Genomic DNA, 27,320 nt, shown 5'->3' with positions numbered 1-27,320 from the left:
GACGTTTCTATTTTTTTCCCCCATGTGAGCTTTTGTCATCAAATTTTCAACAAACTATGATGAGAATATGTAGAAGACAAATTAATAATTGGATCAAAGGGCAAAAAGTCACTTTAAAGTAGAAATAGGCCTCATTGAGACAGTCGGGTTTTGTAACTGATTCCATTTTTATCATTAATCTTCGTTGTGTCTGTCCAGGCCATAACGTTTTTATCATTCGAGCTTTTGTCATTAAATTTTCAGCAAACCTTAATCATGATAATATGGAGAACACTTGTTCATAAATTTTACGTTTTTATTTATTTCTTTATTTTTAAGCTGTTGTTTTCACCTATATTGGTTCGAGTACAATGCGGATGTGGATGGGCTTTGCATTTTGAGATTTTTTTCTACTTTAATTTGCATTTAACTTCTGCACCCCATTAACTCTGTTTCTTGGCAAAACAATATCAAAACATGACTGGAAAAAAAACACGATTGTAAATGCGGTTAGCTTTCGATGTAGGTTTAAATACGCACATTATGTGTAGTGAACCTCAGTGGTTGTTGAAATGGTGGGGTGAGGAGTGTGGTGCGGGAGAGGCAATCGTCCGGTGAAAAACAGTTGAGTTCTTACTTCCAAATGGGTATTGAGTTTTGATTGTAATGACTCGGAACTCTTAAGCCACTATGAAGTCTGACTTGCTTCGGAGAATACATATCATAATTTGGGAAGGGATAGGTAACATGGGATTGAGATAATCAGCATTGTGAATTGTGCAGGTGACGTAGTTCCCATGGGTACCTGTTTTCCATTCTGCAACTGTTCGTTCGTCAGCTTGCATCCTCAGTTTTTTGTTCTTCCATAAACCTCAAACACATTTAAGGCAAGAAGTAGCAACATAAGGCTCAGAGTTCAGAATAAGGGACGTGCATAATTTTATCATGCACTGGCGAGACCCTGCAGCAAATCTTTCCTCGTTTATATGCAAGCTTCTTATTTTTGTTGCATGCTGTCTTGGCACAAAACTCATGATTCGACTGCACCAATAGAAATGCAAATCGTAATTTACACCTTCATTGGCTGGTAGTGGTTAGACAATGAACCCAATGATGTTCGACTGGTTTTCCCTTGTGCAGATAGAGCGTGGTGTGCAAAACTTTTTTAGGACACAAATGTCTTCTTGTCATTCTTAATGACTATATGTTGTGAGTATCTCGGTGTCATTGAAGAGGAAGATGAGTGGGACTTTTTGGCCTCTTGCTGCATCTTTGGCGGCATTTATTACTTTAAATTTATTTGGTAAATCATAACCAGTGTGGCCATGTTGGATAGTGGCAAAGCTTAACATGGTCTTTAATGTCCAAAATATTTGGCCTCTCATGCTGGGATTGCTCAGACATAAATTGGAATAAGCCATATAAAGGCTTTTGCTGGAACTGGAAAGTTTACAACTTTTAATTGTTTTGAAGTTATTTTGTTATAATTCACGACGCCAACTTTATCACGCGTAAAAAGTGACTGTTGAGAAGTTTTATTTATTTATTTATTGCAACACAGATTCGGAGCGATTCATTTTATTGGCACTTGTCATTTGCAATAAAAGATGCTGGATTTGTACGGTAACGTGTCTGAAAGATATGAAGCTCCTATGCTGGCAGGATGGCCGAGACTACTAGAGGTACACACACTCGCCTTTGAACTGTCGAGCCTGGGTTCAAATCTTAGCCGAGCTAAAAACTGTCATCTTGTTGTTTTGCAGACAGAGTGGTTCATCAATGTGTGTGCCGTCCTTCAGATTGACGTTAAACTGGCGGTCCCGTCTGCTGGCATTAGTTAGTGGATGTTAAACATCCCATGTTGTCTTTCGCAAAGACTCTGCGAGCTATCACGAGCACCATGAACAAATTCGAAATTTGTGCCCTAACCTACAGAGGGCATTGCATCAGCAGCACAGCAGCATTCGGCTATTGATGCTACCCCACAGCCTTGTGCTTCAAACAAAAGAAGATGCTTGCCCTTGATTTATCTAAGTGTTTTTCGATTGAACGTCGTCATAAATGATGTATTCATTAATTATTTGTATTTATTTAATTGTATTCATTGTGAAAAGAAAATGAGAGTGGAAATGGTGAATCTAATTTGAAAAATGCATTTTGAGGCAAATTCTTATTGGGTACGATGTTTTGTTTTATATCAATGCCAGGCGAAGGAAGAATCCATGGCGGTGTTGACCACGTAAGCATCCTTTAAAGTCCACCGTTCACTTTGAACCTGTATTTGAGTCCATGCTTGGCCAAATACAGACTCGACTACAACACGGACTGGTTAAAATTGCAGGAAAAATGTTGAAAGATAATCATCTTTCCTTGAGGTACCTGTACATAATCTGAGGATCTCGAATCAACTCGTCTTGCTTTATAAGGTACTGGAGAAACTCCAACAATATTTTCTTGCCCAACCACTTGGAATTTACATCAAAGCACCTCTTATCAACAAATCTTGAAGCACTTTATGTTAATCTGGATGCATTCTCTAAAGTCGCAAAACGACCACAACTCCTCTCTTCACGCAAGTGCCTCCAATTATCAACGCAAAGTGCCTGTGAAGACAAACGTACACAAAATCCTTTGCAACTGTTTGTTGAAACGAATGGTTATCTGAAGTCGAGTTGTGTTTTATATTAATTAATCTGCAAAGTTAACATGCCACCAAGTCGAGTTATATATTTAACCGGACTCGATGACCTTGTGGATTAGAGCTTTCGCTCCAAGTCCGGCAGGCCGACGGTTCGATACTGACCCTGGCCGGGTCATGTCAAAGACTTTAATAATGGCACATGCTGCTTCCTCGCTTGATGCTCCATGTTTAGATGATAAAGCATGGCCAAACCCCATGGGTTTGTTTTTAATGCTGGAGATGGGAACCGTTATTCTTCCTCGAGTACACATGCCATTTGCTCAAATCCCCAAAGCCACATACTTATACTTACGTTGTCCTTTCATTGTGGATATTCCCTCAAGCAGCTTGCCTTTTTGTCATTTAGAAATGCTTATTGGTCGAGCTACCATGGACAGATTTTCCAGGCTTGAGTGAAACAACTGTTTGCAAGCTTTCCTTGCATTTCTATTTTTATTCGTGTTTTGAACCCCATTTCAAAGCAAGCTAAAAAGCAAAGATTGCAGTGGGTTGCAGAGCAGGAGCATCATATCATCCTTGTTATTCTCGTTGGAACAAAAATCTGGAGAATACATTCACACGGTGTTATTAGCCAGGACTTAATCCAGTTTGGTTCAGGAATCTGTGTCGTCTGACCATAGAAGAAATAGATATATCCAATGTGCTTTTTAAAAATAACAAAAAGTGGAACCTTTCTCTGAGATCAACTGGCTTGTATTGGGTGGGGACTTGTCGGACTGGACTCCATGTTTTTTCATCAAATGAAAAAGTTAACGAACTACGATGATTTATTGCTCTCGAGGTTTATGTACAGTGGATGACACATTCTGAGGTTTCCTGTCTTTCTCTGTCGTTCCAGTCCAATGGAGATTATTTGCCTTTGAAACTTGGTGAGGCATTCCAGGTTTTTGAGCAATCATCTAGCGACGATATATATATATATATATATATATATATATATATATATATATATATATATATATATATATATATATATATATATATATATATATATATATATATATATATATATATATATATATATATATATATATATAAAGCCTGGTGTTGGCGCAGTGGTTAGGGCAGCGGCTTGGGATCCAAAAGGTCCTGAGTTCAGGGCCACTGAATGAATACACCAGGGGGTTGACTCAGCTTGTCATCCTTCCGAGGTCGGCGAAATGAGTACCAGTGTACTGGGCCGGTGTATACCCTGGTTAAAATAGGTATACCATATCCCTGTGTCGTAAGAGGCGACCAGGGTTGCGTCAGGAAGGGCATCTGGCGTAAAACATGTGCCAAATCACAATGCGGATCATACGGATGATCCGCTGTGGCGACCCCGAACGGGAGCAGCCAAAAGAAGAAGAAGAAGAAGAAGAAGAAGAAGAGAGATATATATATATATATATATATATACATATATATATATATATATATATATATATATATATATATATATATATATATATATACACATCCAAATATCCAAGTCAGGATGTTATGTGATGATGTAGTCAAACTTGTGGTGATCCCAGCAGGATTCCTTCCTTTTGATTCTTTGTGGTACAGATAATGGGGATGGGAAGCAGGGAAGCTAAGTTATTACGGTGCATTCTGTGTAGTCCACATCAGACACAGATAAGTGGTGCAATGAGGGGGACGTTGATTAGAGATTGTGGTGAGCCACTTAAGTGAGCAGCTCGATCTTATCAGGATGTAGTTGAGCTTCCTGAATTTTGCTTTTTCGGTGCTGCCGTCTAGCTAAGTGGTGATTTGTGCCATTACAATACCACCTGAGCCTTGTAGATGGGGGAAGATGTCTTGAATGGTCAGGAGGTCAGCCACTCGCCATGGAGGGCAGCTGCTGCCTTGTTGTCACCACTTTGTTGATGTGGTTGGCTCACTTGAGCTTCTGGTTAATCATGGTCCTGAAGATATTGATAATGGTTGATTACCGCTTGTAGCAAGGTATTATGTACACATTTAGGACACGGGGGACCAAAAAATGAAAGTCATATGAAAGAGGTCAAGGTCATATGAAATTAACAAATTGATCAGTGTTCATTCAGGTCATAAATATATATGCACATAAACTTAACCATAGAAATACATGCTGTGATGAACCAAACTAACATCTTAGGATTAAAAGTGCAGATTTCTTAAAAACGTTACGTACTTCCAAACGACCTTTGATGTTCTGTATACTGAACACAAACTGGCCTTTGGTATTGATTTTTATATCATAGGGCCATCTTGGTAAACTTATTCTATGGTTATAAAATCAAGCTTCTAGCTACCAGTAATTTTGTAGCAGCTTGGCAAATGCAATTTGTTATGTACTTCCTAACATTTTTGACCCAATCATGGAAGTGAACCTAAAAACTGGTATGTAGTAATGATCCATGCTGAAACTTGCCATTTTAAATCATCACTTTATGCAGAAGTAAATTGCTATTTAAGATGTTCTATCAGATGCATTTCAAATTTCTGGAATAAGATTTTGTAAGCTTCACTATGACTGGGGGAAATTTTGCAAAATCTGAGATTTTACACATTTGAAGGTGCCAAGATATGCAGAAGGTCATAATAAATGTACTGTTTTGAGGAATTGTTCTATTCTTATGTATAATGATATATATCAAACAAAAAATGCATTTTCAACCATTTTTGACAACATATACAATCATACATGTAACCCATTTCTAAAAAATGAGCTATAAAAATGGAAAAAAAATAGCCTGTGTTTGGATAAAAAACATGCTTTGTAAGCCACTATATCCATAGGACCCATAGCAAACTATACATTTTACGAAAGCACAGACACTTGGGCATTATATAACATTATGATTGTTTATCTTATTAAAACTAGGTTCAATTTCTAAGCTTTCTCCTCATTTAGGACCACAGTGTACACAATACCATGCTACCAGCCTTAACTGATGTTGGCCACGTGATCTTTGTCTGTTTAATAGAGTCGCCGGGCCGAAACCTCTGCGTTAGAGGTGACACTTTGTTTTTGGACTATGTCCAATGGAGATCAGGGGAGCACACTCCACATGTTTCGATATATGCAAATATCTATACGTGTGTGTATGTGTCAGTCACTGTGTGTGTGTGTGTGTGTGTGTCACTGTGTGTCCTCTATATCTCGAAAACCATGAAACTGAGCAGCCTGAAACTTTGCATGCATATAAAGAAAACGCCATGGAAGTGCAAGAGTGAAAATTGGGTGTTTGGGGTAATAAAAACACCCCTTTTGAAGATAATTAACGGCCTTAATTATATCCTTTATCAGGCACATTCTCGGTCACCGGTCTCTATGGGGTCTTTAGGCATATCTTAGGTAACCTTGCTGGGATCTGAAGCTGCCATATTTTTTGACCTGTTTTTAATTTTTTTTGGTGATTGTTAATCGCTTGCCAAACGAGCGGTTTCTTATCAACCGTTTCATTGGAGTGCTTGGTTGAGTGCTCAAGTCACTTGTTGAGCCATCTCCAAGCCGCTTGGTTGTTTGTTTCGTTAAAAGTACCTGTGCTTTCAATGGAACATCGATTAGACATATTGTTACGGCTGTGGAAATTCACAGAGCACCATATAGGTCCTTAGTTCAGTTATGCTGATAAGTCTGTGTTCAGATAGATTTCCCCACCGTTGTCTAATGGGAATTATTCGTGTGATCAGGGCTGTGATCTTTGAGTTAGCCATTTTTCTTTTATTATCGTTATTTTGGACCAACCACAATGCCAACCACCAACCACCTTCTCCACAACGCCAACCACCAACCACCTTCTCCACTACGCCAACCACCAACCACCTTCTCCACTACGCCAACCACCAACTACCCTCTCCACAACCGCCTTCACAACAACGACATCTCCTCACCATCTCCTAATCCACATCTCCTCCAATAGATCAACACGAACAACATCGCCTCACCTTCTTCTCCGAAACGACGCCATCTTGGCGCCAGCCACGGCGAGTCCGCATCGAATGGCATTGCTGCAGGCAGACGCGGGGGTTTCCTCGCCGCGCAAGTCGGTGATTTCGCGCATGTCCGCTCGCCGCGCAGGGTCGCTGTCTTCGCGCACGTCCGCTCTGTGCAAGCTTCGCCTCGGAATTTGGATCAAGAGAGCGAGAGGGGCGGTGCCAGTGGGGGGTCAGAGGTGAGAGTGCAGAGATCAGATCTCGTCTCTTGGGCCCTATAAAAGGGCGAGCGGAGCGCCAGTCTGAGGTCAGTCTGTCGGGGTTCGGCGAGCCTGGAGCCTGAAGCCTGCAGTCAGTGGAGAAGCTGAGGAGAGCGGAGGAGACGCGAGCTGGGAGCACGGCCAAGCCTGCTGTGCCGCGCGGAGCTGCGTGTTTGTGTACAGGACGTGGATTGAGCCGGAGAGAGCTCGCCAACCAGCACCGAACGGTCTGAGGTGATCGGGCTTCGGAACAGTCCGAGCATTGCTGAGGGACGGACGGGTTCTTAAAGAGAGCATCAACTCAGAAAGGGCAAAGACCAGTTCGTTCCTCTCAGGCGTTGCCGGCTGGGGCCCGAATCACCAGGCCGCGGCCGAGCCACGGTTACGCTAGCTGCCGTGGGGACGGAACGTCGCGGGTCGCCCCAGCGAGGTGAAGGTAACCTGCGCGGCTCCTTCTTGGAGCTCCTTCGGTCCTCAAAGCTCCATGTCATAAAGACCCCGAGAGGTCCAGTCAACCCCCTTGTCTTTGAGGGGGTTTTTCCTTGCTTTTCTTTGTATGAAAGTTGTGGCACCGAGTCCGTTAAGTGGAACTGTGTATAAGTGACTAAAGAATAAATAAACGGTCGTAGTTCCTTTGCATCGTTTTTGTTGGCTATATAATTGCATATGTGCACGCTTCAATACGTGCTTTTCTTGCATGAATATCTGACTGCATATGTGTGTAATAAATGTGCTTGTTCAAATGTTAACCCATTCGTTGTGTCCTCTTTCCCCAATTGAACTGGCATCTTGCCCTCGGAATATAGTTGGTTTTAAATAGCCGGTAAAGTGATCGGGTCCAACGCGACCGCGCGATAATACCCCGCTCGGCTATCCCTAAAGGAAGCGAGCTGCTTAAGCGGCTCGTTTCCAAGCGGTCCCGTTGAGGTACAATCTCTCGGTAATCTACCCGCGCGAATAATTAGGTAAATCGAAGATTTGGCGATCGGACCCTGTAGCGCGCTGGTAGAGTGCGGACAAGGTTGTGGTGTGGTTCAGAACACACCCGTGGCTGGTTTTCGGCGTTGATCCGGAAAGCCGCGACTCAATTGTTCGTCTGGTAGGCGTACGGCCGCGATTTGGTTAAATGCGGTCGTTCGCATGCCGGCGGGCGAGAATTCGTAACAATACGTTTCCGCTTGTGTTGGGCCTTGTGGCGGGTGTCTCATCTGCTGAAAATGTGCAATTTTATTTTTTACAGGATATCGTTTTGTTTTACCTTTTTGTGCGATCTCCTTTAATATAATCCACCCTGCACGCCATCGATACATATATAAAAAATAATAAGGTCCATCCGACGATATTTTGCCATGATCTGGATGTGAAGGCATAGAGCAGAGATCTTCACTATTTTAAGAGCGGGACCACTTTTGCCGATAAGGTATCAGTGTGAGAGCCGCCACATCGCCAGCAGTGGCTGCTATTAGGACCCACCTCCACATACTCCTCTTTGTTGTGGTTAACTGGACTGCAAGCGTCATTGCTTGTATACTGCAACCATGTCCTGATGTAGTCATGTTACTTTTTGCTTCACATTGGAACACTCATTTGAAACCATTGGGTCAATTTGATTGCATTTATGGTGGATTATGATGGGGGTGTTTTTACATTTGTGTATTATCGGCGACACGTCAGGGGTCTTACTTTAGGCCACCAGGGGCGGCCAGTGGCTCACGAGCTGTGCAACGAAGAACATTGGCAGAGAGCTGAGATCGACATTTTGTGTTCTGTGCTGTGATATATTTTTCAAATAAATTTCACTAATTTCCCACTTTAATTCCTCTTTCAAACAACTCTGTTTCAAGGTAAATCTTTGTGTTTGTCATTTTTATGTATTTCATGCATGTGTATATTTGCACATGTGTGTATGAATATCAACTATTACCACAATAGCACTTGGCGTGTGTGTGTGTGTGTGTGTGTGTGTGTGTGTGTGTGTGTGTGTGTGTGTGTGTGTGTGTGTGTGTGTGTGTGTGTGTGTGTGTGTGTGTGTGTGTGTGTCGACATATGCTGGTTTCAGAGTGTGGAATGGAGTCCTCCCAGGGTGGGCTCAAAGTATCCACCTTCATTTCAGTAAGGGGTCACAATTCACAGACCAATCTGTGAAGTTTTTTTTTTTTCGTTTTCAGTTTTGTGCGGAGGGCTCTCATCAGGATCATCACTAAGCCCAGGACAACTTTCAACTGTAGTTTGTTTGTAGTAATATTCCCCAGGGATGGTTTTTAATATCTCTGTGAGGTTCTTTGTCATCATTCCCATAGCTCCAACTGATACAACTTTGGCATTCTTCAGCTTCCAGGATCTTTTCACTTCATGCTTAAGGTCTTGGTTATTTGGTCATTTTCTTGATTTCTGCATCGTTTAGTCCAAAATCACTGATATTAACATCTCAATTAGCAATGTCTTCTTCTCTCTTTTATTTTTGCACCTAAGTATGATATCTGGTCGCAATGCTTTGTTTTCGATATTCATGCTCGATGGGATCATGAGGTCTTACATGAGCAGTACTTCAATCTTTTCAGTGATTGCTTTTGCTTTATTTTCCCAGTTTCTGGAACTGGAATATCAAAGTTTTTGCAGATGTGCCAGTGAATTGCTTTACAAACTCTGTTCTGTTGTGTGTACAGATGTACTGACATGTTTTTATATTTTTTTGTTGTTTTTTTTTGTGTTCGGTCATTAAGCTTCACAGATCATTATCTTTGCTAACGCCACCTCTACCCCTTGTGTGTCTTTCTATTTTTTTCCTCTCCCCCCCCCCACCCCCCAACGCCTCTCTCTCTCTCTCTCTACCTGTCCCCTCATCTCTCCCCCTTCCAAACAAAATTGCAGCACTCTCCTCCCACACCTCTGTCGCTCTCTCGCTGTGTGTGTGTGTGTGTATGTGTGTGTGTGTGTGTGTGTGTGTGTGTGTGTGTGTGTGTGTGTGTGTGTGTGTGTGTGTGTGTGTGTGTGTGTGTGTGTGTGTGTCCCACGCCCTCCTCGCACCCCACCTTCCCGCAGTGTATTTGAATGTTTGGTGAGGTATTGCTCTCCCCTCCCCCCCACCCCTTTCTCACTCTCCCCTCCCCCTTCCTAGCTCCCCCTTCTTCATCCTGTGTTAATTAGGTAGGGTCAAAGACTAATTTGTCCCAGTATGTGATTATGCCCCTGTGACATTTTCCTACGTTTTTGCATTCACAAGCCAGCAATAACAAGTTGCGTTTTTATAACAACAACAGAAACTGAGCCACCGAGCAGGCAGAAACCCTGCCCTCTTGCTTCGTGCCAACGAGCCATGCCCCGGGGCTTATAATTGATCGGTGGATGTCAGAAGGTTCCACGGTCATATGATTGAGACGATGATTGGAAGAGAAGGGCATTATGGTTGCTTCTCTTCGACAGGACGAAGAAGGTTGCATGGTTCTCATGTTCGTGCTGTGTGAATTTGCCTGCATGCTGGAGCAAGACGCCAGCCCTTGATTGTTCGGCTGAGCCATGAAGTCTCCTCGCACTCTTTTCATCCCTCGAGTTAGCTCCCTCAGTCCTCGTTCTCCTCAGCGGTCTTTTCTCTTCAGACTGAAAGAAACTCTTTTTCCTCAGAAGTCACACAATCCTGCCCACCCTTGTCAGCTCCTTTCTCCTCTACTCGGGCAATGCTCCGCCCCCCCTAGATAATCCGAGCTCCACCCCTTTGGAGGCAACAAAACGCTCCTCCCCTCGCTCGAGATGCGATCCAAGCTCCACCCTTTTCTTCCTCTTGCAATGTCTCCCGGCATCCCCCGGTTGAGGTTTACTAAGGGGTTTTACGTACAATTCTTTTACCATAATCCCTAACTAATTATTACCATGCACCACCCCCTGTATTGTGCACATTCGAACAAGACTATCCTCAAGCTTACGTGTCCCTACTTACTACATCGAGATTGGCTAACTACTCGCACACGAACCATGCTATTCTATACATTTCTAGCTGCTGTATGGTAATATCTAACCTCCCCAACTCCACCCCCAAATTAACGTAGCAATACTTATGCTCTCTGTCTGTCTGTATCACCCTAAAACACGGAAAAACTCCTCCGAGAGAAAAAATCTGGAAATTATATATAAAAAAATTCAATCGAACAACAAGGTTTAACCGGGGTGGTGTATCGCCAACAGGCTTGTCTGCCTCAATCGCTCCCCAAAAATCTTTTTTCTTTGCTGTTAGGAAATATGCTGTGATATCTTTGCTACTGTATTCAGAAATATGATTCTTTTGGAATTTGACAATACTCTACATAGAATATAAAATAGGCTCATGCTGTCTATCTGTCCCCTTCTTCCTGATACATGGAAATGCTCCTCGGAGATTAATACAAATTAAGAAAAAGTTGCTTCAAATTAATCCAAACCTATGAGAAAATGATAATATTGAAAACCGTTGTACACAAGGGTAATTGGGGCTTAAGTTGCATCTTCATGCATTTAAAGTGCAGATCATGCAACTTTCAGAACCGGGAACTTCCTTGGAATATGGATTGGATGTGATGGGGCAGTCCCCTGGCCTCCATGGTCTTCCAATGTGACGCTCTTTGACTTCTTCTTGTGGGGGGTATGTCAAGGATTGTTTTCCACACCTCTGTTGCTGACATTGAAACATTTCGTACAAGGTTAACCAATTGCATCAGCAGTGTGACTCGGGATATGTTGGCCAACATGTGGATTGTAGTGGATTATCGCTTGCATGTGCTACGTGCCACTAAAGGTGCACGTGTTGAAGTGTATTGAAGAATACAAGAATCTTTGTGAATTATGTGACAAAATGCAAAAATAGCCGCATCATTGTATCTCTCTTGGTTTGGTTGTAATAAAAATTTTAAGATCGAAACAGGACTTTGCGGACACCCTGTACTTTGTTCCTACATCTAAAATTATCTTCATATAATCAATGGTAAGTTTACTCAATCAAATTTTTTGAATAAATTAATAAGTTGTTAAACTTATTACCTCTGCCACCGAAGGTGAAGGAGGTTATGTTTTCACCCCTTTCTGTCTGTTTGTCCATTTGTCTGTGTGCAGGATATCTCAAAAAGTTGTGTACGGATTCGGATGAAACTTGGTTGACAGGTTGGGTGTGTGGCAAGGACAAATTGATTCGATTTTGGTAAAGATCCGAATCCGAATCTGGATACGAGAAATATTTAATCTTTATAGTGATTCTTCACCATTGAGAGATGGGGCCAAAACCGATGTAGTTCTGTATAGCACTGTATCTCAAAAATGTATTGCGCACGATATGTTCTCGTGGATCAGGCATTACTTGGCGAAGGTATGCGCTCTACCGAGTGCCCTTCTAGTTTTATTCTCTTCTTTTCTTTAAGCACCAAGAGCATATACCAACTCAAGACATCCCTTATTGAACCTCCCATTTTTCATCTCTCAAACAGAGCAAGAATAAAAGGCTTCCTTTATTATTATTTTTTCCATCATGGTATTTTTACCACGTGCTTCTGCAAGTTATTTCTTGAACTTCTTGTGAGCTGATGGAGGATGTTAGCGTATGATGAATTTTCAGATACTTGGCATTCACTGTACCCTTGAATTCCAAATGACACTCGCACCAGAAACGCAGTAACAGCCTATTTATATCTAAATATAAATCTCACAGTACTATCGTGACTAATTGATATACTTATGTTGACCTTCACTGAACTTCATTTACTCCATTTAAACTTTAATTGTTCCCAAACGATTCCAAGGCACCTTTATCGTATTTTTTTTGGGCATCCACTTATCGTCGATGTCGTATCTTGTATACTAGCAGATATACATGTCAAGGAATTGACTGGTTTGATGTGATGTGATTATATGATGTAATATCATGATGATTTCGCGTTGATGGGTGGAATGGTATTTGATAGGATGGATATCCGTGGAACAGCAATAATGATGACAATCCCTTGATCAAAGGAATTAACGGAATAAATGGAATGGCAACAATGCAGTGACTGTTGGGCTTGAAGCACCCACTGGAATGCCGTGAGGTCATCTGACATGGTGAACCCTTTGACAAGTCTATTTATGACTGGACTGAATGGAATGAAACTTGGAAGTAAATTTCAATGCCATAAGAAGAATTGTTAGACATTCTTAATTGTGCATTTATGAAGCTTGATGACTATCGTGAAGCAGTGAGGGAGGGGATATGAATGCAGACAGACACTGGTGGATTATTTAAACACATTGTAGGACATTTGGATATAAGGCATGTAAATTTGACCACACCCCCCAATGTCCCATCTAAGCCCCTTCCCTCCCTATATTCTTCTCTCAACCTTCTTTCCATTTTTGCTTTCCTCCTGCTGTACTTACCTTATTATTTCTCCTATACCACTTGATTTCCCCCCCCCCCTTTTCTCAGTTGTTGTTTTGTAAATGACCTCCTCCCCACTGCGCATAATATGTGGAAGCCATCCCTCCCCATCCCCTTAAAAATTTTTTTTACAGGCTTTAAGTCTCGTGAAGGATCTGCAACACACACGTAGATTGATACATGAGACAAGACCATACTTGACTTTCACACAAACACAGCCACTGAGATTGGGGTAAGTAACGTCACTTCCCAAAGCACTCTGGATACCAGCGACGACATCTTTATGACCGCTTTTCTCTCTTCACTCAGGCGGGCAATCAAGGAGGAATTTCCTCCTCCCCATATTGTTCTTTTTTCCATGCTCTATCCTTTAAATGCTGAGCGTCGAGCAAGGAAGCCGCATGCACCATTTAAGTCTTTGGTATGACTCAGACAGGGTTCGAACTGCTGACCTCCCAGACTCAGAGCGGACACTCTCACCATTATGCCACCTTGATGAATTTTCTGTCCTAAGTAATATATCTTAGAGGTTACATGATTGTCTTTGGACTGCCCAGTCTGTTTCATTCCGAACCCAACTGTAAACCATCATCCTGGTACTTCGCATGTAGGATGTCTCCTCAATGAGTGCAGTATATGTTAAGCTGGGTGTTCCATATGCTGGAATTCAAATTAAATGATCACATGATGGCTTTGTGCACTCTGGCGAAATTCCCAACATATTGTAGAGGTCACTGTACCTGCATCACAGCTGCACCTCAGCAATGTTGAATTTTGTAATGAACATTCACCAGAATAAGATCGAATCCCATTCAACTGTTTCAACCAAGGCTTCCTGTCCTTTGTGGGTTGATGTACTTTTTATTTTTTTTATTTTTAATTTTTTTTTGTATACCTTGGTCGAGGCTCGTATGAGAGCGAACACACAACTCACAGCAAGGAGGCATGAGACAAGAGGGGCGGGAGTGGAAGGGACAAAACAGTGGGGAACAGACACATTAGGTGAACTGTGGAAGGGAGAGGGATGGGGATGGGACGGGGAACATGGCGAAGAGAAGATGGACATTTCAGGGACTTTCAGGAAGGAAAGTAGGAGAAATGAAGGAAGTGGGCTTGGGTGGATTATCGGGGGTAGAAAAGATCGAGGATTTGGATGGGGGAAGATAAGAGGTGGTGGTGAACAGCTGTTTTGAAAGCCTGGAGGGAAGAATGGGAAAGAATAGAGTGAGGAAGTTTATTCCAAAGGCGGGAAAAAAGAGGAATGAAACAGTGAAGATGAGCAGTGATTCATGATTTTGGTAGTTTTACCAGAAGGGGGTTGTTGGCGGACCTTGAGCGCCCTGTGGAAATGTGGTGGGGACAAATCGCAGAGAGAGCAGGGGGGGAGGGGCAAGGCTGGAGAGGAGACGGTAGAAGACAGAAAGACCACCGACCAACCTGCGGTGATTGAGTGAGAGGCCCAAAGACTCAGCCTCATTACGGGAGATGCCGATGATCTTAAATGCCCTGGTTTCGACAGCGTGAAGCCGAGAAAGGTGGGAGGCAGGAGCACCAGCCCAGAGGGGAGAGCAGTACTCCATCAGGCTACGGACAAAAGCTTTGTAAGTGGTCAGGAGCTCAAGAGGGCTGACGAAGGACTTTGCACGACGGAGGATTCCCAGTCGGCGACTGGCTTTTGAGGCGAGGTTGGAAATGTGACTTTCCCAGGAAAGGTCATGGCAGATAGTGAGACCTAGAAGCTTGAAAGAAAAGACTTCTTCCAGAGGATTGTTGAGAAAGTGGATGGGGGGTTTTGTAAACGGTCCTTTCGAAGAGACATAGTGAGAGTGTGAGATTTGTCTGGATTGAAAGACATGTTCCACATGTTGGACCAGTTTGTGATTTTATCCAGATCTGCAGTGAGTGAAGAAGCTGCTGCTTGCCGGTCTGAGGGATGACAGATGGTACGGCAGAGGGTGAAGTCGTCGGCAAAGAGAAATAGAGGATTTTCCAGAGAGTCCGAGAGATCATTGATGAAAACCAGAAAAAGAACAGGGCCCAGAACGCTACCTTGAGGAACTCCAGCCTGCACAGGAAGAGGGGATGAAAGAACTCCATTTAGGGCCACACGTTGACTGCGACAGGAGAGGAAGTCTGCGAGCCATGAGTGGAGATGGCCTTGAATACCATGGGAAGAGAGTTTGGTGAGTAGTGCAGGGTGCCAGACTGTGTCAAAAGCACGTGATATGTCCAGGGATACGGCTCGGATTTCCTGTCTGGCATTGAGGACCTCCATCCATTGATGGGAGAGCAGAAGCAGCATATCCAGGGTAGAGTGACCTGGTCTGAAACCAAATTGATGATTGGAAATCAAGCCATTGGAGAAGAGGAAGGATTTCATATCTGAGGCGATGATGGATTCCATCACCTTGCTGATGATTGGGAGAAGGCTGATTGGTCTGTAGTTATAGGGATCTGTTTTTGCACCTTTTTATGCAGGGCAGTGATGTTAGCAGATTTCCAAGCAGATGGCAGATGACCTTGGGAAAATGAGAGGGTGAATAGAACAGAGAGAGGGTGAGCAAGAGCAGAAGAGCAGGCTTTGAGGACACGTGGGCTGATGCCGTCTGGACCGGTTGCAGAATCTGACTCGAGGTTTGAAAGAAAGCTCTCCACCTTGTCAGGAGAAAAGGATACAGAGTCCAGGGACAGTTGGGTGCGACTGGGTAAAGTGGGTAGAGATAGTGATGGGTTTAGGACACAAGATTTAGCTGCAAACACCGAGTTTAGACATTCAGCTTTATCACGTGTGGAATCAGCAGTGCGGCCATTTGAGGTAAGGGAGGGGATGGAGGGGGAACATACACCAGTAACAGATTTGATTAAACGCCACCAGGATTTTGAGGAGGGAGAGAGGTATGAGAGTTCAGACTTGAGATGAGAAAGATGTTGTTTTCTGGCTCTCCTGAGGGTAGACACACACTTGTTCCGAGCTTTGTGGAAAGAACTGAGATTGCCCTCAGTTGGGTTTGCTTTCCATGAGGCAAAGGCAAGTTGTTTCAGGACGACTGCCTCGCCACAAGCTTCAGTAAACCAAGGGCGGGAGGAAGGGTAAGACAACTGAACACGAGAGGGGATAAATCTGTTATTCGGAGTCTAAAAGAACCATTGTTCATGGAGAGGGATTCCTTCCAATGTATGATGTCATGATCTGTTGATTGAAAATTACCCTCGCCAGAGGAGAGGGTATTGCATTTGGGTCCGTCTATTTGTTTGTCCACACAGAACGTTTAGTGTTTTTCTCCGCAACCGCTTGTCGGATTGAAACGAAATTTTCACCATAGGAGCAACCCATGTAGAATGCTCTAATGATAGTTATGGAATCATATATGTAAGTCTGGTGTTGGCTCAGTGGTGAGGGTGGTGGCTTTGGATCCTAGGGTCCTGAGTTCAAGCCCCGTTGGGCCACTGAATTAACACACCAGGGGGTTGATTCAGCCTGTCATCCTTCCGAGGTCGGCAAAATGAGTACCAGTTCCAGTGTGTGCACTGGTAGAGGGGCACTGCATCAGCGACACAGTCGCGCTTCAAGAAATTATAGCTTCCCCGGCAGCTAAGCTGCCATACGACCACAACCACCGCATCATAGGTCACGTGGTGTGGCAGCCATGTTGGAAAAACGAAAAAACTTTGGACCTCTGTATCTCTGAAACCGCACCAAGGAAAAAATTGAAACTTGGCACATGGCAAGTACTCCTCATGGGGAATGTGATTTAAAACAGGAAGCGAATTCTTCAATATCACGCAGCTGGGGGCAGTAAAAGTCTATGTAAAGAATGATGAAACAATTTTGCAGTTATAAAATTTAAATGTAGACGCGGTGAATTAGCATGCATGATGGGAAGAGTTGTGACGTTTGACAAATTTCTATTTATAGCCCTCAGATCAAAGGGACGTATGCGGCCATAAGTGTGACAGAAGACACAGGACAGAATAGCCAATTATATAACAGCGCGATGTTGCCGCGCTGTAAAAATATTTATTAATTTTTATGACAACATAGGTGCCTTCGTGATGATGTCATCATTGCATAATGTATGTAGAATGCTACATCCGATCGGTATGAAAAATTTTGATTGTCATCGAGGGATAAATTGGTCCACAGAAAAAGAAATTGATGACACCATCGGTCACGTGATTTCGCAGCCATTAAAAAATTTTTTTTTTTTTTAAACCTTCAAAAATCTTCTCTGACTCGGTTGAACAGACAGAGGCAAAACTTTACACGTATGACCGCCTATCCATAAGGAACAAAAGATTCACACATATGACATCATAGGTCACATGGCTTGGCAGCCATATTGGATTCACACAAAAACCTATAAAAATCATCTTCTCCACAATGGCTGGACAGATCGAGGGGAAACTTAACACAAATGCTCCCCAGGCCTTGGGACACAAGGGTATTCACGAATAATTGATGTCGCATTGTCTGGCAGCCATATTGGATTTAGTGAATATCTTTAAAAAATAATTTTCTCTTGAACCGGTTCATCAATTGATGTGAAACTTCACAATTATGATCTAGTGGTGATGGGGAATATATGTTTTCAATTTCAACCTGATCAGACGCATGGTCTGGTGGCCAGGGTTATTTAATTTTTTGAACCTGGGTTCTTTTGGATTTTGTTTGTTTTTTGGACTAAGGCTCACTTGGATGGGTTTGAAGGTAGAGGAGCAGCTGAAACCTGCATCCTATCCAGGTTCCTCCAGATGACTTCATCTTTACTTTTTGCTTGTTTGGGTTCCTTCTGATAACTCCAATGCAGGACTGTACCTATTTGGTCTTCCATTTGAATTGAATTGAATTTATTTTAATCCCGATTTGAATTCAATTGAATAATTATTTTTAAAAAACGTCATGGGTAAGGGTCAGGATCAGGTGTCTGATCAAAGCGGGGTTGCTTCAAAGTGGGATGTCTTGGTACCCGGTCATCACTGCTAGCCGTTGTATAAATAAAAGGTAATTCTAGTTATGTCTGTTATTAATTAGAAACACTCCACTACATAAGCACCACGCAAACACCACACAAAACAAGTCCTGGTGAGGGTCTGCAATCTCTGATTGCTCTTTTTCTTGTTATTATTGCATTCAATTCATTCTTATTAAAATCAGCTTGGAAAATTTCCCATGCTGCAATACAAGCTTCAGCCGGTTGGGTCATCGAGGCCTTGGTCGTCGTATACTGGCTGCGGAGCTGGAATAGTTTTTGTCGAGTGTACCGGGTACATTGTTATTGACTGGATGGCTCGACCATGTCAAGCCAATGTGCTGTGTTTAACTGTGCGTGACATGTTGGTATTGATGTTGGGAATTATGGTTGTTTGAGTGATAGAACCCAAAAGCTTGTTTCAAATAGGCAATTATACATCTAAACCACGTGGGAATATTGTAGACAAAAATACGCCAATGATGCAAGATATCGGTTTTCGATGAATAAAGATGTGTTTATTGATATATATATATATATATATATATATATATATATATATATATATATATATATATATATATATATATATATATATATGTATATATACTTTATGTTAAAACTGTACAACACAATCCAAAATTATTTCAATGTTTAATTTTCTCCAGTACCATCCATTTAATTTATTTGTTTGTATTTTAAATAATTAATCTTAAATTAATTTGCTTGTTTTACTTATTCATTAAAAAAAAAACATTTAAAAAACCTGCTTATTTATTAATGTACTGGGGTGTGGGGGGAGGGATTGTGGGGAGTACTCAGCTCCAGGGCAGCCGAGAGCCAGAATGGGTCCTGGAGAAATATTTGTAGGACTTCCTTCCTTCATCCAGGCACCCTTAAGTTTTATTTTTTTAATTTTATTTTATTTTATTTTATTTTCAAACAACCTACATGGAGGTTTCCTTATTTTCGTCATCAGAAACACATGCCATGTTTAAAGGAAATTTTGGTGTTATTTACCTTTTCCAACATGCAGATTTGTTTAACACACTTCATCCGGATGGGGTGTGGCCAACACTTCTGTGTTCATTTACGTCATTATCACGATTGTCATGATGCAAATTGTTCCCACAGTGGTTTATTTTATTAGAGAGGGTGTTACTGCTCATGCCAGGGAATCTCCCTGAGTTGCTTGGAGGGAGATAAATAAAAATTAAGCTCCCCCCGATGCTTTATCGTCACAAACTATCATTGTATGAAACAAAAAAGAAGGAATAATTACGGGCCCCTATTAGGTCCGGGCACCGGTGAAGTTACCCTGCCTGCCCCACCCCCACCCCAGCCTCGCGCCCCCTCTTTGTGCCCCTGCCTCGCGCTGCCCAGCTGGGTGAGCTTTTCCCGAGCTTCCGAGGGTGAGCTTCGGGACGAGTTGGACATTGAAAGGCAATGGAGTTATTGACCTCGTGGTGGTTACCTTTTGCATGTGGGCTGATGGCAGCACTGCCTGGCCCCACATTCCAACATACTCTTTATAGTGGCCTTTGGTGCTCTCAAAATGGCCTTCAAGGCCAACATGCTGCATCTTAAAACCTTGCCTTGATTTTGAAGTACCGGCACACAATGTTTTGGATCTCTATGTGCTACGGTTCGGCTGTGAAAGAATAACATACAAACACACAAACACTTGAAAATATTTATGTAGATTTGAGCTTCATTGGCTGTCTAGACCATAACTTTTTAAAAAATTTTCTTTACCGTTTTGAGCTTTTGTCATCAAATTTTCAACAAACTTTTATTTTGAGAATATGGAGAATGCAAAGTAATAAAATTGCTTTTTTCCTTTTTTTTGTACTTTTTCTTTATTTTTATTTTATTATTATTTTTTTTACTCTGGTTTTCATCAAGGTTCGTTTGAGTACAAAGCAGACACGGATGGGCTTTGCATTTTGAGATCCTTTTGAGATCTCATTGTGTTTTTATAAAACTATAAACTGTTAGATTTATATGTGGATGGTTGCTATGTGTGTGATGATTTATTTGGTGAATGACATCACAATTTGATTACCGGCTGATGCAGTAGCTTGCAGTATAGACGACTGTTGTAAGTGTGCCCTTAATAGTGCTGAAAAACGTATTTAATTTTTTTTTTTGTGTTTGAAATTTTTATCAGCCATTGTGACAACCCACATTGTGTAAGAAATTGTACTAATAACGGCTGTATTCAAGGATTTGAAAGTGATGCAGTTTCCATCATCCACTGCTATTTGATTGATAAAGTTATGATTTAATTTAAATGTTCGGATTGCTTCTCTTCCTTTGTTTTCAGTGGTGAGTCTGGTGCAGGGAAGACTGAAAATACGAAGAAAGTCATCCAGTACTTGGCCCATGTGGCTTCGTCTCCCAAAGGCCGTAAAGATCACAACATTCCTGTGAGTACTTGAGTTGTGTTCACAGCTTTAGGTCTGTGTTTAATGTAAGTTCCTGCATTTTGATTATTTTGATTTGTTGCAATTATGAATTTGATGATTGACTTTCCTCACTCATAATTTGGAGTTAAAGAAATAGTTTATTGCTATCAGAATGAGGTGTACTGTTTTGCAGTGGCGGCTGATATTTTTTTCGTACTGGAAGACTAGTTTATGCAAGGACTCATCATATACTTTGTGGCATTTGTGTTGTTTTTGTTTGAAATGTTGCTTACAGGGTTTCTTGCGAAGGAAGCTAACATGTGAATTGAATGGAGTTTTTTTTTATTACTTCCTGTCTTCCCCCACTCTTGCATGTAAGTTAGTGTCTGTCATTTGTAAAAACTGGGCCTTTTGATTTTGTAAACCTTAACAATGAAGTTGCATCCTTCCTTTCTGCCTGTTCTTCATTCTTTTGTTGGTACGGTAACAGTAACATCTTTCCATTGGGTAAGAGTTACACTCTGCAATATGTGCAAGAACTGCAAACGATGTTACAGACAGGTCATTCCAAAACAACAGGTGGCAGATTGATGGCCTGAGCTGCTTAAGGCAAAGTTACCCACTGACTGACCTCTCCCCTCCCTCCATCTCCTTTCATTGCTTCTGATGACAAACTTGGTAAAACATACTGTAGGTTGTTAAGGACCTTGTGCAGCTTTTATGTGTAAGCTGACTAAGAAAGCTGTGTTCATGGTCATGTGAGAAACTGCTAATTGTTTGGATGTTGGAATGTATTGAGGTGAGTGTGAGCACTAAGCAGCAAGTGACAAAATCGCTTGGCGTAGGCTAAGAATGCGAGTTTATACTCGGCTTCATAAGACGAGGACGTTGCATTTCATGCAGGAAGGTAAGAAGGGATGAGACTGATCTGATCAAGTAAAATTGATTGAGATTTGGAAATGGATCCAGGTGTCATCGCATGACAGGCTTCTTCAATAAATAAGCTTCCTCATTCTCGTATAGTTCTGGGAGCTCTGTTGCTCAATAGTTCTACACTTTTGGATAAAATTCTGACGGTTCTAAAAAAAAAAAAAAAAATCTTCAACTCATTTAATGTTTGATTGAGTCACAGTTGTTGGTGGCATTTTGAGGGTGCTCAGGTTTGCTCACCAGGTCACAGGCTTTTTTTAAACTCTCTGTTACCTTTAAAAACATACACCCACAATGTGAAGACATGTTTCACCAAATTGCTGAGACAGTCTCCTGTGAATTTTGGCTTGATTGATCTTCTCCTTGATAAGCAATTTAAATTCAAACATAATGCACACATGTTCCATTGCAGAAGTGACTTTTTTGGATACATAGTCGAAGCTCATGGAGGAAGCTAGTACATTGAACGGATCAGGGCATAACAGAATATAAGGAACAATGGAAATAGAAAGAGGAAGGGAAATGCACCAACAGCCTGGTTGAGGGAATTTTTTTGTTGTTGGTGGAATTGGAAGTACAGGGTGACCACAAAAAAAAAATATAACTGACCAACCTCACCTCTAATGACTAACCTCCGTACCAATGACATCCTCTTACTTTTTGCAGGAGTGCAAAGTGGAGTTCATGTATAGTCGGCAGATATAGATTTAGTCAAGATAAAACAAAAGAAAATTCATTTTGTCGAAATTTACCTTCATGAAGACTCGAACAGAGTTGAGATGCTTCCGAGAAACATCTACCGAGGAAGGTCACAATCCATAGATGATCTCCAAACAACAATAACTGATACAATCCATTCAATCGCTGGAACCAAATGTCAGAGTAATAAATTTTCCCGTTGAATCCAAGTGTGCCTGCGGCGGAGAGGCCGACATCTGGAGCATGCGCTATAACCTCAATTTTATCAATGACATTGAAGATGTCCATCTTAAACGTTCCATTGCGATTAGGCTGTGAATCAAATGTGTACCAAATAACGTGTCATTTTAAATAATAAAATGAAGGTTGATTGAATTGTATGGGTACCGTTGTTTTGTGATCACATCAAAAGTTGCTGATGATACAAAGTTTGGGGTAATTTAAATGGTGACAAAGAATCTTTTAATTTGCAAAACAGCTTCCATGTTTTGGGACTGGTTAAATCGATAGCAGGTTAAATCTATTGTATAAAAATAAATAATTTTATGTGGAATCTTTATTTTTTTTTTTTCATGATTATTATTTTTGTTTGCAGGAAGTGGATCAGGAAAACTATTTTGGAGTGATAATAGACAGAACATTCAGGCAGAATTAAAAAGGGGCAAAATTATTTTTGTTTTTTTTGTTGTGGTTACTCATGAACAGTTCTGAATTGGTCATAACAGCATTGCATTGCAATCTCGTGAGGCCACATTTAGAATACTGTTCTTGGTTTTTGTTAACTTGTTAAAATGAAGATATAGCATCACTCTCGATGGTTTAATGATGAGTATATAAATTGATCTCAGGCTTTTGAAGGGGCTTAGTTGCATGGGAACATTTAGTAGAGCAGAAAGGAGGAGGTTTTTTTGACGCATGATATAAATATTTGAGATGTTCAAAGAGATTTACAGAATAGGTGCAATAGTGTTGTTTTCTTATTTGGAAGCGGGGATTTAATAAACATTACTCAGAGGAGTTATGGAGAATAGTTTGCTGGGAAGAGTGGTGGATGCAATCGCTACTTATTGGTTCAAATGAGAAGGTGACAAAAGCAGAGGGATATAGGTGGCTGCAGTGAGAAGGTAGGTGTAAGTATGCATTGTGGTGAAGGAGAAGGTTGTGTGTTTGTGTCACACAAGTTGATTGGTGCCAAATGCTGTGTATATGTTTATTTCTTGTATTCTTGTTTGTGTACTGTAAAATACATTTTTGACTGCATCAAAGGTGTTACCGCTACGAAGAAGAAAGTGTATTACTGCATTGACGGGGCTAAATTCATTGGTGAGGGGTAACCATGAACAATCTTTATGGATAAGTATAAGGTACAGGCTCCTTCTGATTCATTTCGAGTTTGTGTCTATCTCATTGAAGATGGAAAGGGCTGACTGAAAAGAAATCGATGTCCCATTAATGTAGCATTAAATTCCTTCATACTGTTGTAGCCACAGGTTGTCTCGGTTGTCTGGTGTGAATCCCAGCGGGCCACTCCAATAGTGGCTGTAATGGCCAGTTGGTTCAGCCGCCCAGGGTCACATTACGGGTCTTTCCACCCCGATACCATGCCGGTGGAACTGTCGAATCGGCCGATGCATTACGTTAATTGGTACCACATGTCTTGTCTCCAATCAAGGCAGAGTGAGTCGAGGAGACATGCAGAGCAGTCTGGATATATGGCTTTAATTGCTGTTGCTAATTAGTCCTCAGCAGACTTTCCCTAATTACAAAGATGATCACTGCGGTTCAAATTCACCCCAAGACTGGGTATATTTTAATTACAACCATGCATTGGGGGCGGGGGGGGGGGTGTGAGAAAATGCAAGGAGCAATCACAATCAATAATAACATTCCTTGCTTGACCCCTACCGATACATGCCCACAAACCGACCAACCAACCAACCAACAAACGAACGGGATCCTTAATTATCTGTCTTAATGGGCTCATTCACACCTCAGGAGATAGACAATAGATAGAGTCTGACAAGACAGGAAATACCCTGGCTGTGCTGGCAGGACACAGCTTGATCCCTTGACCCCATGAGATGACACAAGCAGGCAAACGAACAGCTCTGGGCCATAGTCCGATCCTGGGGCACGAGGAGGAGAGTAGACCTAGCTGGCTGGGTGTGGTGTGGCGGAGAGCACAGCAATTCACGTACAGGACTCAACGAGGTTCCCAGCATCGGTTCTGACGTGGCGTGCAGATTACACCCTCAGTCACCCCTCCCCTCTCGGCCACCCTTGGTCCGTAACCCAGTCTGTGGTCGGGGCAAACCCTTCCACGACCTCACCTACGCGATTGCTGATGGTCGGTGTGGTGATCGTTGCTGTTTCCACCTATACTTATGCCAACGGCCTTTGAGCACACCTAAAAGCACACAAATGACGGATTACAAAGGGTAGAACATGCAATAAAGGCTCACATGGTGTGTGGTTTTTCGACACACGCATTAGGAAGGGTGGACATCATCTATCTATTCCATATAACAATACATATCTAATATCACAATTAATTACTTTACACTTACTCCAAGACATTCCTGGTCTGCAATGCACCTTGAACTTGAAATTTGAGGCTGTGCTTCTTATTCTTCTTTCATATGCAGCACATGCCGGTGATTCACATCATTTGCTGGGGTGCAGCTATGCCACTGATGCAGTGTCCCTTGCAGGTTAGAGCATTTGGAATTTGGCCAGGTAGTCCGGCAGATATGTGAAAAAAAAAAATGTGCCTTTAGTGATACAAGCATGAAATTTGGCACACTGCTAGGGCAGTATCTTACAAAGATTTTGGGATATCGGGACATTCCAGATTCTTCCCAGAGCCAAAATGGCGGCCATTTTACAAAATAGCCGATTTTGTGTTGTACAAGGAGGATACATGTGGATACAACTATATTTAAGAAGCATACCAGTGGTTTTATTTAACTAAATATAGATTCTAGCAGATAAGAAATAGCAAATAAAGGTGACAAAGCGTGAATAAACCATTTAATTGGTCATTTTTTGGTGCATTTTTGCACTTTTGGACGGTTTTCTACAACAAACTCTTCAAAAAACTGTTATCAAGCACCATGGAATGACTGTTGTTCATTTAACACTCTTGAACTCAGAGGAAGTGCTTCTGTTTGATCCTAACATCAACTTACAGAGTCAAAATTATACAGTGGAACCTCTAGATCCAGGTAACAGAGTCTACTATGATGCATGGATACATGTGTACATGTTACATAATTATCATCTGTGATCTCTCTTGTCCCAGTTCTACTCTCTTGTACACTCCCCACCACAGTGCCATAGAGCTGTGCACTGGAGTGCAGCCTTGACACACTTGCACTGTCCTCTGCATCCCTTTTTGCAGCCACACCTTAGTAGTTGCCGACATGCCTCAGTTGCCTCTGGGAGGGTTGTCCAGTATATGTCCCAGCCATTATCGGTGTGAACCCACCCCCAGTCACTGGGCGATGGGAGCTCTGGTGTGGACACCATCATCTGGCCCCAACAGTAGCCGGCTTGGAAGGTAGCTCTCTTGATGTGCTGTTTCAGGGCTTCACGAGTTGGTGGGAGTGCATCTATTGATCTGCCATTCTGGGTGAACAGATGCTTGCGACACTCATTGACATGTTCCTGGCTACTGGTGCGATCATAGAGCACAACAACAAAACACTCCAGTGCATCCATGTGGCCATCTACGGCTGAAGGAGTTGGCGTGGCAGCCAAGGCACAGAATGCTGCAGTGACATCAGTGACCTCATCACAGGCTTTCCAGGTTTCCCATGCTTTTTTCTTCCCCCTGCCTCCGAAGCTTGAAACGGTGTCGCATCCAGTGAGGGCATGGAAGAATGGCAAACCTCGACACTTGTTAGGTCCCAGTGCCACAGACATCTCGTGAGCTGCCAAGAACCTGAAATTCTTTCCTGTGTCAAAAGCAACCCAGAGCTCATCAATGTCCAGACGTCCAGCTGCTGTCACCGCAAGGACCACGACATCAGTGTCTACTGTACGGATGAACCACTAAAGGCTGTCTTCATCTTCAACATGTCTCTTCGGACTATGTTCGTGGCTCCAGCAAGATGAACACCATCACTATCAGCATCGTGTTCACAGACCTTGTGAAGGGCTGATCCGATGTCCTCGTTGAAAGCTAGCAGAACATCTCGGCCAGGCTTGTGCTCCTCCATGTCCGGAAAATATGTCATGATCCGGTGCTTGAGTTTGGTCGAGTGAACACGTCCAGTCAAGACTGTTCCAAGCTGTTTCAGCCGGTTGTTGTACAGACTTGTTAGGTCTGCCAGCTTGAACACTGGTGTCACAAGAGCGTCCATGCGGGCATCATCGATGTAGGACACCAGTTCTCCGAGAGCGATGCCATGATTGATATCATCCTGGTCATCCAAGGTTCTCTTTGTGTCCCTTGCTTTGTTATAGAGGGAAACCAGACACTTCACATGGTACAGGGCATCTTGCGCCATCATATCTCCAGCACTCAGTTTAGCAATAAGTGGCTTGTCTTCTAGTTTCAGAGCACAATTCCTGACTCGTCTGTCCAGGTCAAAGGTAGAAGCTTTGCGTAAAGACTCGTTACCTGCTGGCTTGTCACAAAAGTAACACGTTTCGAGCAGTGACTCTGTGCGGTCCACACTCTGACGGGTATACTTTCGTGTCACGCCTTCGGTATCCCCACTGGTTGTTTTCCTCTTCTCTGCCCGAATCAATTGAGTTTTGTTGTATTGTTGTCTGCACGAATCATGCCACTTAGCCCTGTGGTGCTGGAAGGTGGACTCAATACCCTCACCATCATCCAAGCGGGACATGTCGAGAGATTATGGCAAGCAGTCGATCTCGCTGAACCTGAGGAGGTTGTCTGCCAGAGTCTGGTATCCAGACCCTCCTGTGCTTCGCTTGGAGTCAGCTGGACAATGAAGAGGCTCAGTGGTGTCCATCTGACACAGCACACATAGGTTCCAGTCTGTCTGGTTAATTGATGTAACAGATGTACTTGGCCCTCGCTGCTGGGGGTCTAATAGTTTGAAATGCTTGGCCATTGTCTTGAAC

The 27,320-nt window shown here is 42.5% G+C and overlaps 1 protein-coding gene across 11 annotated transcripts in view; it reads left to right on the top strand.

The window, feature by feature from the left end:
* The window catches only part of LOC147034722 (myosin-10-like), a 242,334-nt gene that overhangs the window by 94,169 nt on the left and 120,845 nt on the right, over positions 1 to 27,320 (top strand). For all 11 annotated transcript variants that reach the window (XM_085887757.1, XM_085887728.1, XM_085887750.1 and 8 more), the window contains exon 6: positions 20,516 to 20,618. In XM_085887757.1, the coding sequence (XP_085743883.1) occupies positions 20,516 to 20,618 (103 nt within the window). The remainder of the gene's footprint in view (positions 1 to 20,515; positions 20,619 to 27,320) is intronic.

The sequence above is a fragment of the Eptatretus burgeri genome, chromosome 1 (assembly GCF_056783735.1).
Source record: "Eptatretus burgeri isolate ZD-2024b chromosome 1, Ebu_testis_v1, whole genome shotgun sequence".
NCBI lineage: Eukaryota > Metazoa > Chordata > Myxini > Myxiniformes > Myxinidae > Eptatretus > Eptatretus burgeri.
Note: the sequence above shows the minus strand (reverse complement) of the source record. Positions and strands in the feature narration are given on the sequence as shown.